The sequence below is a fragment of the Nelusetta ayraudi genome, unplaced genomic scaffold, assembly GCF_046127955.1.
Source record: "Nelusetta ayraudi isolate G7.1 ecotype Tasmania unplaced genomic scaffold, CSIRO-AGI_Nayr_v1 ptg000173l, whole genome shotgun sequence".
NCBI lineage: Eukaryota > Metazoa > Chordata > Actinopteri > Tetraodontiformes > Monacanthidae > Nelusetta > Nelusetta ayraudi.
The window spans coordinates 691,889-709,155 of record NW_027466222.1 but is presented as its reverse complement, the minus strand read 5'-3'; the positions used below and the strand labels follow the sequence as shown (position 1 = coordinate 709,155).

At 45.6% G+C, this 17,267-nt stretch overlaps 1 protein-coding gene across 6 annotated transcripts in view; it reads right to left on the bottom strand.

Annotated features, from left to right (window-relative positions):
• The window catches only part of magi2b (membrane associated guanylate kinase, WW and PDZ domain containing 2b), a 75,039-nt gene extending 60,342 nt beyond the window's left edge, over positions 1-14,697 (bottom strand). For 3 of the 6 annotated variants that reach the window (XM_076014801.1, XM_076014802.1, XM_076014807.1), the window contains exon 1: positions 13,903-14,695. In XM_076014801.1, coding sequence (XP_075870916.1) covers positions 13,903-14,200 — 298 coding nt within the window. In that variant the 5' untranslated portion in view covers positions 14,201-14,695. Of the gene's footprint in view, positions 1-13,902 lie in introns of all 6 variants that reach the window. The other 3 variants (XM_076014803.1, XM_076014804.1, XM_076014806.1) reach the window with 2 other exon arrangements.
• Positions 14,698-17,267: the final 2,570 nt, after the last annotated feature.

The window sequence follows — 17,267 nt, the reverse complement described above, 5'->3', positions numbered from 1 at the left end:
ACATAGAGACACACATTCTATCACACGGAGCAAACCACTTGGGAATAACAAGAATCCTGAGCAGGCGGTCGGTGGGGCATCTTGGAGAAACAGCTGAAGTGCCGCCACATCTGTGGAGGTTATCACGAAACCTGTGTAGGGACCGAGTGATGGAGAGTTTGCCCACAATCCCACTGGAGGTCACAGAGTCCAAAGAGGAGAACAACACTGCAAAAGTGCAGAGCAGGAGCCGGCAGCAACAACTCTTGAACGTGCACACGGAGCAAAATTCAAGCAGCACCGCAGTCGCACTGCTTACTGGGTCAACTTCCAGAAACAGCTCCGGGGGAAATGTGAGAGTGTGGGGAATCTCACCTGCTGGGGAAGCACTGGGGTGCATCATGAGCTGGGTGTGCAGAGTAAAAATCAAAAAAGAAAATCAATATCCAGGAGAAAAAAAAACTGGTTTAGCCCTCTGATATGAGATCCTGAACACATTGGGAAAAATGGAACAACAACAACAACAACAAAAAAAAACTCGCTCTGGTTCTGGTCCAGACTCCCGGAGAGAAAATGGAGCCACCTGAAGGAGAAGCGGCAGGTTGCTGTGGGGATTCTAATAAGAGCCGTCTCACACTGACGACCACAAATACACAACCTTCACTATCACCACAACGTGCACATTAACAAGTTATTATAATAACACTGGCTGTCTGCTCTGACGCTTTCCGTGCCGTCGCCTTTCTCCTGCGTGCCATTCACAGCAGCAAAATTACAGGCACGCGTGCGACTACCAGCCGTTCTTTATGACAATTACAGCTTTTCTTTTGTGACAAAGTGACGACAAGGAGCAGAGAGGTATTATTTTGTTTAAATAATCCACAGTCAGGGGAACACAGAGACCCAACAAGCACGTCTGTAAAGACATTTCAAACCAACACTTATTGTAGATATTAAGAGGTGAAGTAAAGTTGTGAGTCTGAACTGGCCTCAGGCTGCTTTTGTGTATGGCTGAGAGGGAAGGGTTAAAAGAATGATGAGTTTGTTCAACATAACCTGACATGATCAGTTGCAGGGTTTTTCCCCCACTGTGCCGCAGCACACTAGAACACATCTCACTACTCTGAGATAATGTCAGGTGTGCTGTAAAAAAGTGTGCCTGCGATAAACTGGCCACTGGTCCAGGGTGTCACCCTGCCTTCACCCAGTGACAGCTGGGAGAAGCTCTAGCAGACCACCAACAGCCTGAGAGCAGGAAGAGGCAGAGATTCATGATGGATGGATGGATGGATGGATGGATGGATGAAGTGAAAAGTTTCCACTTTCACTTAATTGGTCTAAAAATAACACAATTCCATTTAATACCATTCCAAATAATTCCTCCCAGGATATCAGCTTTGTGTGCATCTAAGCAGGTTTAGCAGGTTTCACACTGAGTGAGTGTAAATAAACATATTTTCATTATTAGGCTTAAAAGTGTCATTTTACAGTATTTTGGCTGGTGGTGTGCCATGGGATTTTTTTTTTAATGTAAAAAAATGTGTGTTGTGGCTCAAAAAAGGTTGAAAACCACTGATCAATTGGTCTCCTGTCTTCCCAATAGGATTGTGCCAGCAGGAGGAAGCAGAGCCAATCCATGATAGTAATGTCTATTATTACTAGTAAATGCCATGTGAACTTTGAGGAGGTCTTTACATTGATTACCTCCCCAGTCTAGACTTGATGGTATCCCTGCTTGCCCTAATTAGAGCCAGACGCACATTTACACCCGAGTCACAGCATAAAGAAACAAAATGAGACTTGAAGACTCAGAGAGGGAGGTGACACAAATTACCAGCCCTCGTACCTGCAAATTAATTCCTTCCCCGACTCCTCTCGCCACCCACATATAAGCTGATGAAATTGTTTTTTTCTTTCTCTTTTTTTTTTGAGAGTGGCTCTCCTGTTTTAAACATGAATCTACGGAGATGTTTGTCACTTCTGATTGCACGCGAGCGGGAGGCACCTTAATTACAATTGAAGGAGCACGCTGACGGAGAGCTGCGGAGGGAAGAGGAATGTAGATCGGTGGAACGGGGGCAGAGGTGTTTAGGAGGCTCGGAGACATTATCCTGCGCCGCTGCGGAGGGAAGAGACTCACTAGAACAGGGAGGGAAGAGAGAGAGGGGGAGAGAGAGAGAGCAGCCCTACAGGCAGCCCAGAGTCATAGGAATCGGTGTGAAGGTGCAAAGGGTCGATAACTGCATGGCTTAAAACCAGCAGGGGCTCCCGGTCAATACAAAAAGTTAATAATTGTGGCTGTGGAAGAAGAAAGCCGCCCTGCGAACAACATAATGACGCTCATCTTCAATACTTCATTTGGCTGCTGTGGTCTGATAGGCTAATAAAGCCTGGGTGGTCGGGGCCATTCTTCACGCTGCTGAATCCACAGCTAAATGAGTTCGGCTCCAGCTGACCTGAGCAGCCATTCCTTTCTCTCTGTGTTTCATGCTGAATGTGGAAACTGCATGCAGGAACCACTTCAGCCGTATCGCTGTATTGTATATGAAGCACACAAGGGGGCGGTGCTGCCTGCGAGTTTCAGCAAATGTGCTTATCGAACTAACAATGATCCTGTGGCGACATCATCTCTCCGCCACTAGTCAGGGACCAAGAGACAGGAAGTTATGGCTCCTATTATGCAAATTCAATATGATGTTACTAGTATATAAATATTCATTACTTATACTATGCTATTGTGTGTAAAAAAAAATTGCTAAAATAAGCCTCATAGCACATTAAGAATAATAATCACACTCATCTGCTTCACTAAAACAAAATTGTAATTTTAATTCAGAAGGGATGTTAGAAATTAGACTAACCTGACTAAACCTGAAACTACAAAAAACTGGAAGAATATTCTGGGTATGATGACATGAGGGATGATCTGAAAAAGGACCACATAGCAGTAAATCGAACGTGTTCAAACCTGAGTCATGATTTTCAAGCAATCTTTTGGCACTGTAACCTCAGAAGATCCAGTGATTCCCATTCATAAATCTACTGAGACAACACGCTGCAAACTGTTGTTTGAACTCTGGGCTCTATGTTCAATGCAACGTTTTATCTGTGTCAAAGGCCTGAAGCCCTGTGTTCATTTTTCTGTTTGTTGTTTGCTGTTGTTATTTTAGTTAGCGGAGGCAAAAAGCAAATGCTGACATGAATGTTTCAGAAACATGTGGATAAAATCTATTGTAAAGATTTATTTTGAGTTAAATATATTAGGATTTCACTGTCACCACTTAGACTGTCACATTAGAACAGACGCTGACTGATGAACTCACGCCTGATGGTCTAAATTACTGAGCAGTCAACTAAGAAAAAGAAAAAAAAGGCACCATTTGTGAATTTCATCTGCAGCTCCTGTTGATTAGCCAGAGAGGACGATGCCTCAGGACGGAAGGAGTTCCATCAGGCAGCTGCTGTCCTCTACTGGCAGGAAATATCAGCTACACTGATGATGAAATTATTTCAAATGCAAACGGAAAGACTGTGGCGCATCAGCTGCGAGTCTCTGAGTGGGGCCAGAAGGCTGCTGGCTGCCACACTCACACAGATTAGCGCTGCGCTGATAGTATTTCCACGGCGCAACCCTTTTCTGCCCTCAGATCATCCTTCACCACTGATACGCTCATTGAATAAAACAGAATAATCTGCCCCACTGAGGTAACATTCATTTGCTCTTGAATGGCAGTAAAGCGCTCAGAAAGAAAAGAGCTTCACGACTCTGGAATCTGAAGCGTTGGTTGGGCTCCACAACAACATCAAACTCTTGCTGTTTGCAGCCCGTCACCAGCTTCAGTGCTGCAGCTGAAAGGCTGATGCCAGCTTTTATAATCCCCCTCATTCAAATGTGAAGCCCACTGTAAAGATATCAGATTAGCGCTGCGAGCTAATCCACGCTAGGTGGAACAATGGAAGCCACCCGTTTGCCCACCGTGCAACAGTGGCTGACTGAATATGATACGCTTCTGTGAGACTGGGGAGGGAGTTGGGAGGTGGTGGGGTGTGGGGGGTTGGGTGGGGGGTCATGTTTTATGTAAATGTACAGGACGTTAGCTGCATACAGTGAAGCTCATCAAAAGGGAGCGCACGCAGCGCCACGAGCCCACACGCAAACGCCATCCAGATAACTTTTAGTCCCGGTGATGCGGCACGAGCGACGGCCCATATGTCTCCGCCTCTGGAGGTGAGAGATGTTCTATCCTGCAGCCACAGCGGCCTCAGCGGATCCTCCCACCTCCTGAGCAGCGAGAGGAGGCTGCAAACCTACACATTTGGGTGAAATATCGCGGCGGCATCCAAATAACACGAGTTCACAGCATCTGTCGCAATAAGACGGGCGATGAACTCGGTCACGTCGTGCTTGCTAAATGGCCTCACTTACGTCTAAATGAAGATCAAAGCAACCAGACAAGCAGCGAGACCATAAACACATCAGAGACGAGGACGTTGCGCTACACTCGCTCCTCCTGTAGAGAAAAACACGTCTCTGCTGCGCAGCGTAAACTCGCTGGTGTCTGTGGCCTGATTATTTCTGCTGGCTCCAAACCGGTGATGTAATAACATTTTGAGACAGCGTAGACGAGCCAGAAATACGAATTTAGATCACACTGTACAAAGAGGCTGAAGCCAGAAAAGAAAGACCACATCACAGCAACAAGACCGACGGGACAAGTCGCTTCTACAGACGCTCTGCCGTTGTTGCAAACTTGTTGTTTTCTTCTTTTGTTTTTTTGTGCCGGTTTTGCTGGTTTCTGACTTTGGCCCAGCGATGGCTTCCACACACACACACACACACACACACACACACACACACACACACACACACACACACACACACACACACAATAATGAATAATCATAAGAAGATGGTGCTTTAGCTCAGCCAAATGAGCTGTGTTCGATGGAAGCATGGTTGTTGTTGTTGTTTTATGACATATTGGTTGTTTTTGCCAACACTCTGCCACTCTCATCATCAAGACGGTCAATCATCAAATATCTAGAGTTGTTTTCCCGAAAAAATCTCAAGGTGGTCAATCACCAAATATCTAGAGTTGTTTTCCCGAAAAAATCTCAAGGTCAAACCTCCAGTTGAAGCGACCACGAGATGTCACACGGCGTCACAAGCCAATCACACACTTCTATAAATAAAAGGGCTAAATGAGATGGCACATTTCACGGCATCACGCTCGGTGTAAATTGGATAGCGTTCAGACTCGGAGGCAGGGAAAACGTTTCTGATATGAAAAAAAAAAATCCTTTTTTCAATCACGACTTAGAGAGACGCCGACGCACATCCCCGTCCATCCCAAGTCTGCCGACAGATGCAGCTGCTGGCACAAGCAGCAGCATGTCCACAGTGAGGAGAATTACATTGACCTAATTCACTTAACTGGACCACTTAGATACTTGGTCATTGGCCGGCTGAGCTGGAGTTTCATCCTCTGAGCGGAACTCCAGCAGCTTCCAGCCTCAATAAAAAAAAAAAAAAAAAATAGCCCTGCGCTTTTGACAGAACTCATCTCCTGCCGAGTTATTAATACCAACAGAGCGGCTGGACGGGGTGTTATGCACGGATTCTTCAAGCTTCTCATCAACAAAGCAACATAAGAAGTAGAGAAGGTCACCTTCTCTCACTCAGCTCCATCAGTCTCAACATACTGGCTCCACATTAGGAGGGCAGTCACTTGAAGGTTCAGTGTGTAGCGAGAGGAGGACGACACCTCACTTTAGAACATAGTCATTATAGTCTTTGCCATAGTTTAGTTGACTGTATACAAACCAACCTGCTGTGTGACCCACAAACTGCAGTGCAGTGCAGTGCAGTGCAGTGCTGCGCAGGTGACGTCACAAACAGCAGCTCACCAACAGCAGACAGGGGCCATAATAGTAGATGGCAGAGAACATTTTAAAACTGCATTTGATTTTGATGTATGTGCGTAATCATCACCTGAATACACCCACATAGCTACATGTGGGATGGAGAAAAAAAAAAGATATATATACAGTACATATACACTGTATACGTTGAGGGGTAAAGGTCAAAGCAATATTTCATAGATCAATACCATTGAAGTAGAATCAACTGTAACAACAGGACGGAGCATTTACTGTAAAAGGCCCAGTGTGTAATATTTACATCTAAAATGGAACCAATGTATTATGTATTGTTTTTTTCCTTGTGTATTCATATGTATGAGTTATGTATGTGACATAAAGTCACTTAAAAAAGAGAGCCGCTGCAGTCTGATTCAATAATTATAAGGTGTGTTTAGAGCAGCAGTGGCAGCGCAGCTCAGCTGGGTGACTGATTGGAATCAAAACGTGACAATATTTTCCGCATTTAAAGCCTGGCGGGGGGCGTGAGTCACGTTAAAGAGGAAGTAAAATGTTTTTTTCTTTCCAAAAAAAAAAAAAAAAAGAACAGGATCTGCAGGCAAACAGGTAAGACGGGGGCGAGGGCGGCCGGGAAGCAACAAAAAGAGAAAAAAATTCATTTGTGGCTGCTAACAATTTGTCTGCGGCCGCCCGTCACTAATTAACAAACACTGTTTACATAAATAGCAGGTCCACAAGTCCAAACACACTGCATCACACTGCATCAGTGAGTTCCAACCCTACCCCAGAATACGGATGTGATTAGCTCAGGGTTTTGTGATGTCCCACCGACATCACAGCTGGTGTAAGAAAGATGTGAAACCAAGAGGAACATCAGAGGAGAAGGATTCACTTCCAGGCGAGCCGCCTCTCCCAGATGGAAAATGCTGCTGATGGCAGAAAAATGTTTGCAGAGAGACGCAGGAGTGATGGCTTGTCTGCCGCTGGACGAGTCGTCAAGTCGACCGTTCTGATGGTAATTGACCATTTGATGGCAATAACCAAGATGGCGGCATGGCCGAGAATGGGCATTAAAGGCTGTGCGTGATAATATGCAGATACTAATTTCTTTGCATTGTGTGTCTGCACCACTAGATGTTGCTAAATCTTGCACACTTAACCTTCAAGGCTGCCGCAATTTCTATACATCTCTTAGAATAAATTAATGAATAAATAAATAAATAAATAAATAAATAAACCAAGAGGTTGGTTTCAGATTTCAGGATGGCTTGGCTCCACCCTCAAATTCCAACTATCCAATCAAAACCTAACAAGCATAAGCGACGGCCTGTCAAGCTCCCCCTGAACCGCAGGCCGACAAGCACAAGCACAAAATTAAAGTGTGTTTATCTCCTCCAGACTGACTGTCTGATTACCAGCAGCAGTTGCAACCTACTTCTGACGGCAAGCAGTCGGCTAGTTTGCAGCATTTATTTTTAGGGTGGAGGCAGCAGAGCTCAAGGCCTGGAAATCAGAGTTGAGGAGAAGAAGAGCTGAGAACCAGAAGATCACCAAGCTCCACCTTCTGATCCAACTAATGCCTTCACCAAACACCATCAAACACTCCTTCTCTGCTTCTCTGCACTCCTTTCTAGGATTTTTTTTTTTTTTTACCTTTTTTTTCCAGCCCTCCCAAATTAAAAACATTGAAGACATGATCATGATGAAATAACATTAAAATTAATGAATTTGTATCGATATCGCAACACCCACCACATCATCAAAAGTCCCCTGAAGATCCTTTTCAGAGTGCTGGGAACATTTCATGCAAATAGCAGAAAATTATCACTGCTTACTCTAGATGCCTCCTTCTATATATTTTAATAGGCTAGGTAAATCTACCACTGTGAATGCTGAATATGCCTCAGTGCACACAGTGTGATGGATACTGTTAAATTCTAGATCAAGTTTTTAAATTCATAATCCCCACTCACTGGCGGCTCCTTCACTCAGCTGCTGCTCTGGCCTATATAGGCTGTGGCTGAGAGCTGCTACAGTTTGACATGGCCTGGCTGCACTCCACCAAGGTGTTAAAGGGCATGTTAACATTTTCAATTCATAGGCTCTTTTTTTCTCGGCATATACGGTCCTCATAAACCTGAGAGCAAGCGAGAGATGCAGGGGTCATGCTCCGCCACACTCGCCTCTATAAGAGGCAAAGACACATTTCAGATGGGCAACGGTAAAAAACAGCCGAGTACCTCTGGCGTAATGTCTGTTTATGTCTTTTATATAACTGAGCAGAAATTCTGAAAGCAGTGTGTTGACAGAATTTTGGTCTTCAGCAAATCAGAGTATCTTTGTTGTGAATCCACACTGTAATAATGTCCCCCAATAATAGTGTATTGATGAAAAAAGCAGGACTAAAAATAGCTGACATTAATATTATTTATATCCCTGCATTCGTGTCATGCTATTTATGACAAAAGCCAAAGACAACAAAGAGGAGCAGAGTTATTTTAAGATGGAAACATACTTCATTTTAAATGATAATTCCCTTCTTTTCTATCATCCTTTTTTATTGTTTTTTATTTATTTTTTAAATAAGACTTAAAGGGAAACAGGTGATGCTACTCAGAGGTAGGGACGGACAACATTTAGGTGGGAACAAACATTTTAAAAATGTATTTTTTTCTATTCTCATTTTTGCATTTATTCTCACATCCTCAGCATATTCCTCTCGCAAGCCTCCACCTCTTTCTCACCTACCACACACACACACACACACACACACACACACACACACACACACACACACACACACACACACACACACACACACACACACACACACACACACACACACACCTCTCCATACTGTTCTAACACCTCTTGGCAGCTTTGATCTTCATGACACTTTTATAAATCTGCCTCAGTGAACCGAGCAGCCGGTTGCTTTTCTCTCCTGCTTTCTGCTTGTGGGCACCAGAAGAACAAAGACCAGATATATTTATCAGTTGGTTGTATACATCGCAGTGACCAATAATAACTAAGAAAAGGGCATTTGTTTCGAAAATGCTCGCTGATGTGACTCACTGATGTTGGAGGACATGTTGGTTTTTCATTGAAAAGACACAATAAAAGGACGCTGAAACTAAAGCAACCTTGTTCAGGAGGTCTTCAGAACATCGTTATGTTCATTAATTAATATACGTGAATGTCTCTTTTTGCAAAACACAACTCCAGAAAACGCACAAAAAGCTGAATGTGTGTGTTGCATCGTTTCACTCCTGTCCTATTCGCCAGTGTGGCCTGCTATGATTATGCATTTATACGGCTATTAGTAGAGATTTATTTACAGCACATCCATTTACATGACAGAGTGCAAGTCTCTTGAAGCATTCAGATACATAAACAGGATAAATAACAGGCCCCTTGAGACGCGCAGTCAAAGCATGTTTCCTGGCACTTCCTGTATTCCTCCATGATGACTTTCGGGCAAAACAAAACAAAAGTCAATCGTCACAAGCAGACTGATGGAGGTTGAGATTCCTAACTGATCGTCATAATAACTGAGCGCATAAGAAGGAAACTCAACACTCTCGGCTCACACCTGCGTGCTGTGAAAAAACTGCTGCGCAAAAAAAAAAAAAAACACCTTCCCAACACAAGACTAGACACTGCTTGTTTTCACAGCTTGGTCTATAAATTGGGCCCAAATCTGAGAATGTGCTGGTGTCAAAAATAAAAGCAGGTAAAGAGGTATTTGATGCCTCGTCGCGTTTGTTTCTTAAAACCTCCTGGCGAGTGGAGATGAAACAGGCCGGCGACAGTCGGCAGCTTGGGATTCGGCTTTTGGACGACGATCAGACTACGCTCTCCTCCCTCAGGACCAGATCAGGCCCTTCTAACCTGGAAGGAGGGGGACTTTTCACTGGTGGGCCACACCGGGTTCTAAAATGTGACAAGAGGAGCCGGGGCAGCAGCAGATGGATGGCGTGTTTTGGTGAGCCACCTCATAGAAGAGAAAAAGCTATCATGGGATGTAGAGAACATGTTGCTTTAATGTCAATTGAAAATTAACCAAAGCAAAGTTGCAACCAAACCAACGTCTTTGAAGCCCCACGGTGTTCAGCTCTTTATTGAAATGACTCTGAAAACACTGAAAAAATGGTTGAAATTGATAAATATAATTTATATAATTTATACAAGTTCAGCGGGCCGGATTCAAAAGCTTAACGAGCCGCATATGGCCAGTTTAGTTTGCCCATGCCTGTTCTAACCTGACTGGTGCACACTTCAAAATTGGAAAATCGAGTGTGTCATGCTGTGCGGCCTCCCCACAACACAGCACAGCGACTAGACGGCTTCTGGACGGCTCCTCGGTATAGTGTGTCAGCAAACCATCTGCGAGCGCAGCCGCCATAAATACATTCTGTTCCGGCACTGGAAGTGAAACAGCAATGAGAAGGCCAGAGGGAGGGAGGGAGAGAGGGTGGGGGGGCACAGGAGGGGCTGAGAGAACGAGTGAGCGATACGTCGATTCGGCTGCGAGGAGCTGAAGGGCGTTCCTCCGAGCAGGGCAGTCCAATACAACACAGACTCATGTTTAAATGGATCAGAGAGGGAGGAGCGGCAGACGAGCTGTCCACCACGCGTTAGCGTTTGACTCCTCGCACGCACGTAGGCATGCACGTCGCAGGGTCCATCGCACGCTCGCACCCTGCCGGCGGCTGTGCCTCAATAATCAATCACAGCAACGTGGAAGCAACGACACTCAGACCAATCACACGTCAGGAGATTCAAGATTCAAACGTCATGTGACATGGCAGTGAAATGTTGGTGCGGCAAAACCCAACGTGACTGCATGACAGGAATAAGGAAAGTGTAAAAAAAATGGAATTTAAAAAGTGGTAAAACACAAACTGGATCGTGTGTGTTGGTGGTGCCCAGTGTGCGAAACACAGGGAGGTCCTGGGGGGTCTGGACCCCGCGGCCCCTCATACCTCCCGCCGATTAACCCATGAGACCCCCTGAAAGAATCAAAGCAAAACATTTTTTCAAAAAGCTAAAAAAATAGATATATTACTGTCACTAATGGTCACTAAAATGTCTTTGCAACCACCCTGTCTAATATTCCATCCATCCATCTTCTAAAGTCCGTCTTGCTCAGCAGCTTGTTGAGGCCCCCCCACCCCCGATTTGCTTCTCAGTGTGACAGGTAGATGATATTCCTATATTTCTCCCTCACAGATGATAACCGTCATCATTAGATAATCCTTTTTGTGTGTGAATATCCTCTGAGGCCTTATCACAATAAGATGCCAAGAATATAATATATTACCTCTCTCTTGTTAATTTAATGTGCCAATCCAGCTATAATAGAAGATAAGAAGATACATCCATCCATACATCCATACATCCATCCATCCATTTTCAAAACCCGCTCCCTCCTCCACTCAGGGTCTTGGGGGTCTGCTGGAGCCTCTCCCAGCTGTCACAGGGTGAAGGCACGGTGACACCCAGGACAGGAGGTCAGTTCATCGCAGGGCCACACAGAGACAATCACCCATTCGCTCTCACACACACACATGTATAGTGTCAATCTAGAGTTTCCAAATCACCTCACATGCGTGTTTCTGGACTGTGGGAGGATGCAGGAGAACCTGGAGAACCCAGCAGACACAGGGAGAACCTGCAGACTCCACACAGAAAGGAATCAAACTCACGATCAGCTGCTGCCAGGCGCTAACCACTGCACCACCGTGTCTGCCTTGACTAATATTTTAAAATATTATTCACATTTTTTTGGCAAGCCAGCCGGTCCACTGTGTTCTATTGTACCGTTGAGTAACAATCCCCACACACTGCTCCGAACCTAACTGCACTGAAACCAACCGCCCCAGTGCTGGTAGGTTTCATGGCTGTGTGTGTACACATCAGCCTTTTAGCCAATTAGGAGGACATAATGTGAGGCTCAGGAGAGTGGTGGCGATAAGCATCTCCCTCCCTTCCTCCCCGCCTCCCTCACACGCTGCTTCGGCGGGACGTTCTGGTCCTGCAGTCGACACCAGCTGACAGAAGCAGGTCACTCACTCAGCTCCACTGCTGCTGCTGCTGCTGCTGCTGCTGCTCAGGAATACTACAGCCAGCTCCACTCCCTCACAGGCCACCGAAAAAAGAAAGAAAGACAGAAAGCGAGATTTCTCACACGGTGACCTCGACAGGTAGACCTGCGCGATTAGTTCCCACTTCTCAAGTCATTTCATCAACAGAACGGGAGCTTGTCAGGCACTTGTGGGTCGGCAGTGATTTGTGCCCAGTAACAAAGCTGATCGGCCGATTAATAAGCCAGCTGGCTCGCGTTTGCAAGTCTCACATTGTGCAGAATTCACTTGACAGATATTTCCAAACAATTGTGCAATTTGGTTTGTTGGAAGCCAGCAGAAATAGGAAAAACATCACTTGCTTTTTTCTTATTTTGCTCGTTACAGATCATCAGGTCCCCGCTTCCCGCCATCAAAGACACTGCAGACAGCCGTTGCCTATCAAAAGCCAAGCGGATCCTATCCGACCCCACCCACCCTAACCATGGACTGTTCTCCCGTCTGGCATCTGGCAGAAGGTTCTGCAGCATCTGATGCAGAACAACCAGATTCACCAACAGTTACTTCCCCCTGGCCATCAGACTGTTAAACGCCAGTTAACCCCCCACCTCCCTGCTGCCACTGTCTACACTGTCACCAGCATCAGAGCACTATTCTACCCATGTACAGCCTACATACCCCTCTAGCTAGTCAGCTAGTCACTGTTATTCTGTCTATTCTGTTCATATTGTTTATACTCCGCCACACCTCGTCGCTGTTTATACTGTTGATACTATGTATATTTGCTCTATTTATTTATGCTACACCAACATTCTACCTCCAGATTTCGCATTTTTCTATATCCTGTATTTATCTCAGCTTGTATATAGATTTAAGTTAGTTGCTGTACTTCTGGAACTGGGCAACGACATTTCGTTGTGAAATGAACCACTGCCGGGTTTCTTTTCCTGATGACAATAAAGAAAGTCTAGGTCTAAGTCTACAGAATTCTGAAAGTCTTGGCTGAGCAGTTTGGGAAACTTTTAGGTAACTCTCCCGCCACCAGTGACAACACCTGGCGTGTCTGGTTGTTGTTGTTTCTGCTCTCCGTCACACTATGTGGCCTGCTTTTTGTTCATTCCCTTCCAAACAAAGCATCAGCTGGTGCAGGAAGCAGAAACAAAGCTTCTTCTATTTTTTTGGCGGGCGACTGAAACCAGAGGGCTAAGCTTGAATGCAAAAATATGGATGAGGAATAAAACGAGTATCATGCTGGATGTGATGTTGTTGTGATGCAATCGACCACTGACTACAAGTCTAATCAGGAGCCAGTGCAGTCTGTGCTGGCAGCAGGCAGACTGCCGTGTTCTTCTTTATTCTGCCTTTTTTTTCTTTCTTTTTTTTTCTTCTTTTTTTTACGTGTGTGTGTGTGTGTGTGTGTGTGTGTGTGTGTGTGTGTGTGTGTGTGTGTGATCAGTGTGTGCGGTAGCAGAGAGGCAAACATCTCCTCGTCCACGGTGCAGGCCTGTCGGTGAGTCGAGCCTCGTCCCCTCCTCTCGCACCGCAACACGGGGAAAACCGCAGGCTGTGGCGTGACGGCCAGCCGGACACACCCCCTCCGGAGGGGCGGGGGTTGCTTGCTTGCTCGCTTGCTTGGTTGTGGGGTATCGAACCCAGCGCAGCGACGTAAACAACCACAGTGCGATGGAATCACCGTAGCCCGGTCGGGCTACCTACCGATACCGAACCCGATCGCTACGGCTCCTCTTCCCGGCTCACGGGCCCGGGTGCTGGCGTGTGTTTCGTCCATAATTATACAAAAAACCCAGCAGACTGACAGATGGCGGCACTGATCACATCTTCGTCAAAGCAGCCACACACACACACACACACACACACACACACATTCCTCCACGCCGCTGCTTCCCCGCTCACCACCACCACCACCAACCGCCGCCGCCGTCGTGTCGTGTCTTACCTTGCTTGACACACTTGAGTCGGACCGGGTCTTTGCAGTGTTTGATCACGGCCAACACGTCCCGAGTGGTGAGCCCGGCCACCGGCATGTTGTTCACCTCGAGCAGCAGCTCATCCTGGGCCAGCTTGCCGCTCTGGAGCAGCCCCTTCCCCTGCTTCACCTCGCCGAAGTGGGGGAACTGGCCGTTCTCCGCGCCGCCCCTCAGCTCGAAGCCCAGCTCGCCGTCCTTCCCCCGGGTTATCACCGCTTCGTGGACTTTGTTGGTCCAGTGGTTTTTCTTCTTGAGGCTCTTAGACATGGTTAAAAGGGCGAGTTGATCACCGCGGGATGGCCCCCTGTGGAAAAGCCTCCTACCATCTCATCGCCCGCCTTTGTGCGACCCCGGGGCTGCGGCGTCACGGCGCCCGCGGCTTCATCGTCGTTCGGCGGCGTGTCCGCTCGGCGAGCCCCGCAGTCGGTCGGAGGGCTGCGGTAGAGCGACGGCGGCGGAGGACGAGATGATTATTGCCCTGTCAGACACACACGCAGAGCGAGACGCCAGAGACAGATACTGGCAGATGACCCGGATGTGAAGTCTGAAGGAGGGGAGAGAAAAATGGTTCTGGTTCGGCGTAGAAAGGATGGAGAGAGGAGGGGAAACAAACACTCCCGCTCACACTGCCAGAGGCGCTTCCTCGGGCTGGCTGTGATCACACCAGGCGGTGACATGGAGGAGGAACACCAGCCTGCACCCTTTAGTGTTTAAGAGCAGCACACACGATTGATAGTTTACTCAAGTGTAAAACGCAATGGCTTTGTGGTCACGAGTATGCACGATCTTGGTTAATCTGACGTTATATTAAAAAAAAAAAACACGAATGTGTTCCAAAGACTTTTTTTTTCCAAAGAGTTTTAAATCACAAACTCAAAGTAGCACCTAAAAGTGGAATTGATGTAAAAAGCAAAAATCTTTTTTGCTTTTTACATCTGTAAAAGTACTGATGTTTGTATCCAAACATCAGTACTTTGTAGGCTACTCCTTACATTGGAAAACATGCTGGTGTTTAAAAGTGTTAGAAAGACACAAAGCCTGTTAAAAGTAACTCACTCACTATTATTACTTAAAGTTGTTGCTTGAGGTTGAGCTATGCTGTTGTGTAGTTCAATATAAAAGTGGAGCATCATTTAGAGGGAGTTTATTTCACAGTACTGCAGAGTCACAGTTCAGTACAATTTCAGTACAGGGAAAAATTAAAATGTAGAAAATAACAAGGTTATTGTTATTAAAGGGTTAAACATCCAATAATGGCTCATTGGGCATAACTATTACTGATTACTGTTTGGTTGTGCTGCAGTTGAAAAAGAAAAAAAACGACAGCATCAAGAGTACCAAAGTTGCATCATTAGTTGTTGTCCTTACTTTTACTCAAGTACAAAATGTGTACAGAATGTGAATACTTATGTTGCCTATGTTCAAGAAGAATCCTGTGACATGTTTTGTTGTGACTTTGCATGTGCACAGACTCACACTCTAGAATGGGATTCCCACTATGATGCATGAAATGGAGCAAACTACAATCGCCCCTTGTGACCAAGAAACTCCTGGCTTCGCCACTTCTTTCAACAACAGCCTTTGGCTGCTGTTACTTTATGGTTATCATAAATCAGATTTATTGCTGGAGTCGTAATCTTTAGGGTGATTCATATGGCTGGCAGCAGCAGCAACAACAAATATTTGCAGAACTGTGCTCTATTCACGATTGGCTGCCTTGAAAGAAATAAAGTAGGCAATGAGATGAAAGAATATCAGCTGTGCAGTGATATATTGGATACTAGTTGTGTGTCAGGAGGGTATGGGTTCCTGTAGGACACCTTAGGGAGTTGCCACAGGTACTGTATGTATGCACCTCTTGTTGTGTGCAGAAAGAGCTGCACTGTGCAGGCCTGTTTACAGTTGAAATACTGCTGCTTACAGAGACGACGAGCTCCTGACAGTGCAGTGATTAACTCACCTTTGCTCCCGTGCGATCACGGATCACTGGTCTTTTCTGAATGCAAGGAGGAGAGCGCCTCCATCCATCACCTGACTTGAACCTTTTACCGGCGTGCTCTGTGAGTAGGCGAACAACTAACGAATTGACTCGCTCACAGCACGCACGCTCACTTTTTGGATTCGCACAGTTTGGCCAGTGTTGCGTCATTGCTACCACGCCATGAATCAAAGTCCGAGCGAAAATGACAAATCCTTTTGTTGCCATTACTTTTTAATGGCCGCGCGACTTTCCGAAAGGCTGGCAAAGTAAAATTCATCCAATATTTAACACCAGTGTCAAGAGCTGCGTTCCGATGGAGGAGGACAGTCCCTCTTACTGCCACTCTGCGCCGTGTGCACCAGAGACGCGCATGCAGTTTTGTAATGTGAGCATCTTGCCTACAAAACAACATTAGCGTACACAAATCCCCTGGTGCATTTGCAGACAGTAAATAATCCATGACGAGCAGTGGATTCACTTTGTCACTGTAGCCACTTTACTTTCTGCAGCATCTTAGCATTTAGGTCAAACCGTACTTTCGTTCTTGTCCTTTTGCCACAAATTCTCAACATATGATGGTAATAGTAGAACCTAATCAACCATTAGTTGGCAGTAATCCCCACAACTAGTTGAAAAGGAGTTTGAATATAACATTAGGAAATGGACGGACCCCCAGAATTTCCTGGTGTCTGAGGAAATATTGAACTGCTTTCTTCGTTCCCTGCTGGCAGTTTCAGGACATTGTCCTTAGTGGTTCCAAGTAAGGACAATGATGTACTTCTGATTACCTCATTTTCTGCAGGGTTTCATTCTAAAAACAAATTTGTTTATAATTGTTGGTTTATTAGATGGCAAAATCAGCTGCTGCTGATAAAACAAAACACAAACCAAAGCCTGCCAACTTGCAGCTGTGGTTTTTTTTATACGATGAGAAGACATTTTGTGATTACGGGACATTTTGTTCTGTGTTTATTTCATCTATATTTGGGACAGAGAACGTCACTATTTTGAAATGTTTTAGGGGATAGACAGAAGAACAGAAAGGAGAAGACATCAGCTGTCCAAGCCTTTAGCTGGAGCATCTAATTTTGGAGTCACTCCAAGTATCTCATCGGCTTTGAGATGTTCTCTCGCTCTGTTACTGAATGACAGCAGCTCATGTGACAGGGACAAAATGTCTTTAAAACGTGCACATTATAGTTTCTTGTTTCACTTTCTTTATGGGAGAATGTAAATCATCAGAAGGACATAATCCTATTAGTTTTGTCTGGGCTTAAAAGCTTCCCCAGACGGTGTGCGAATGCATTTATTCCACTGTATTTTGTTTATGCACACTGTGCATCAAAATAAGAT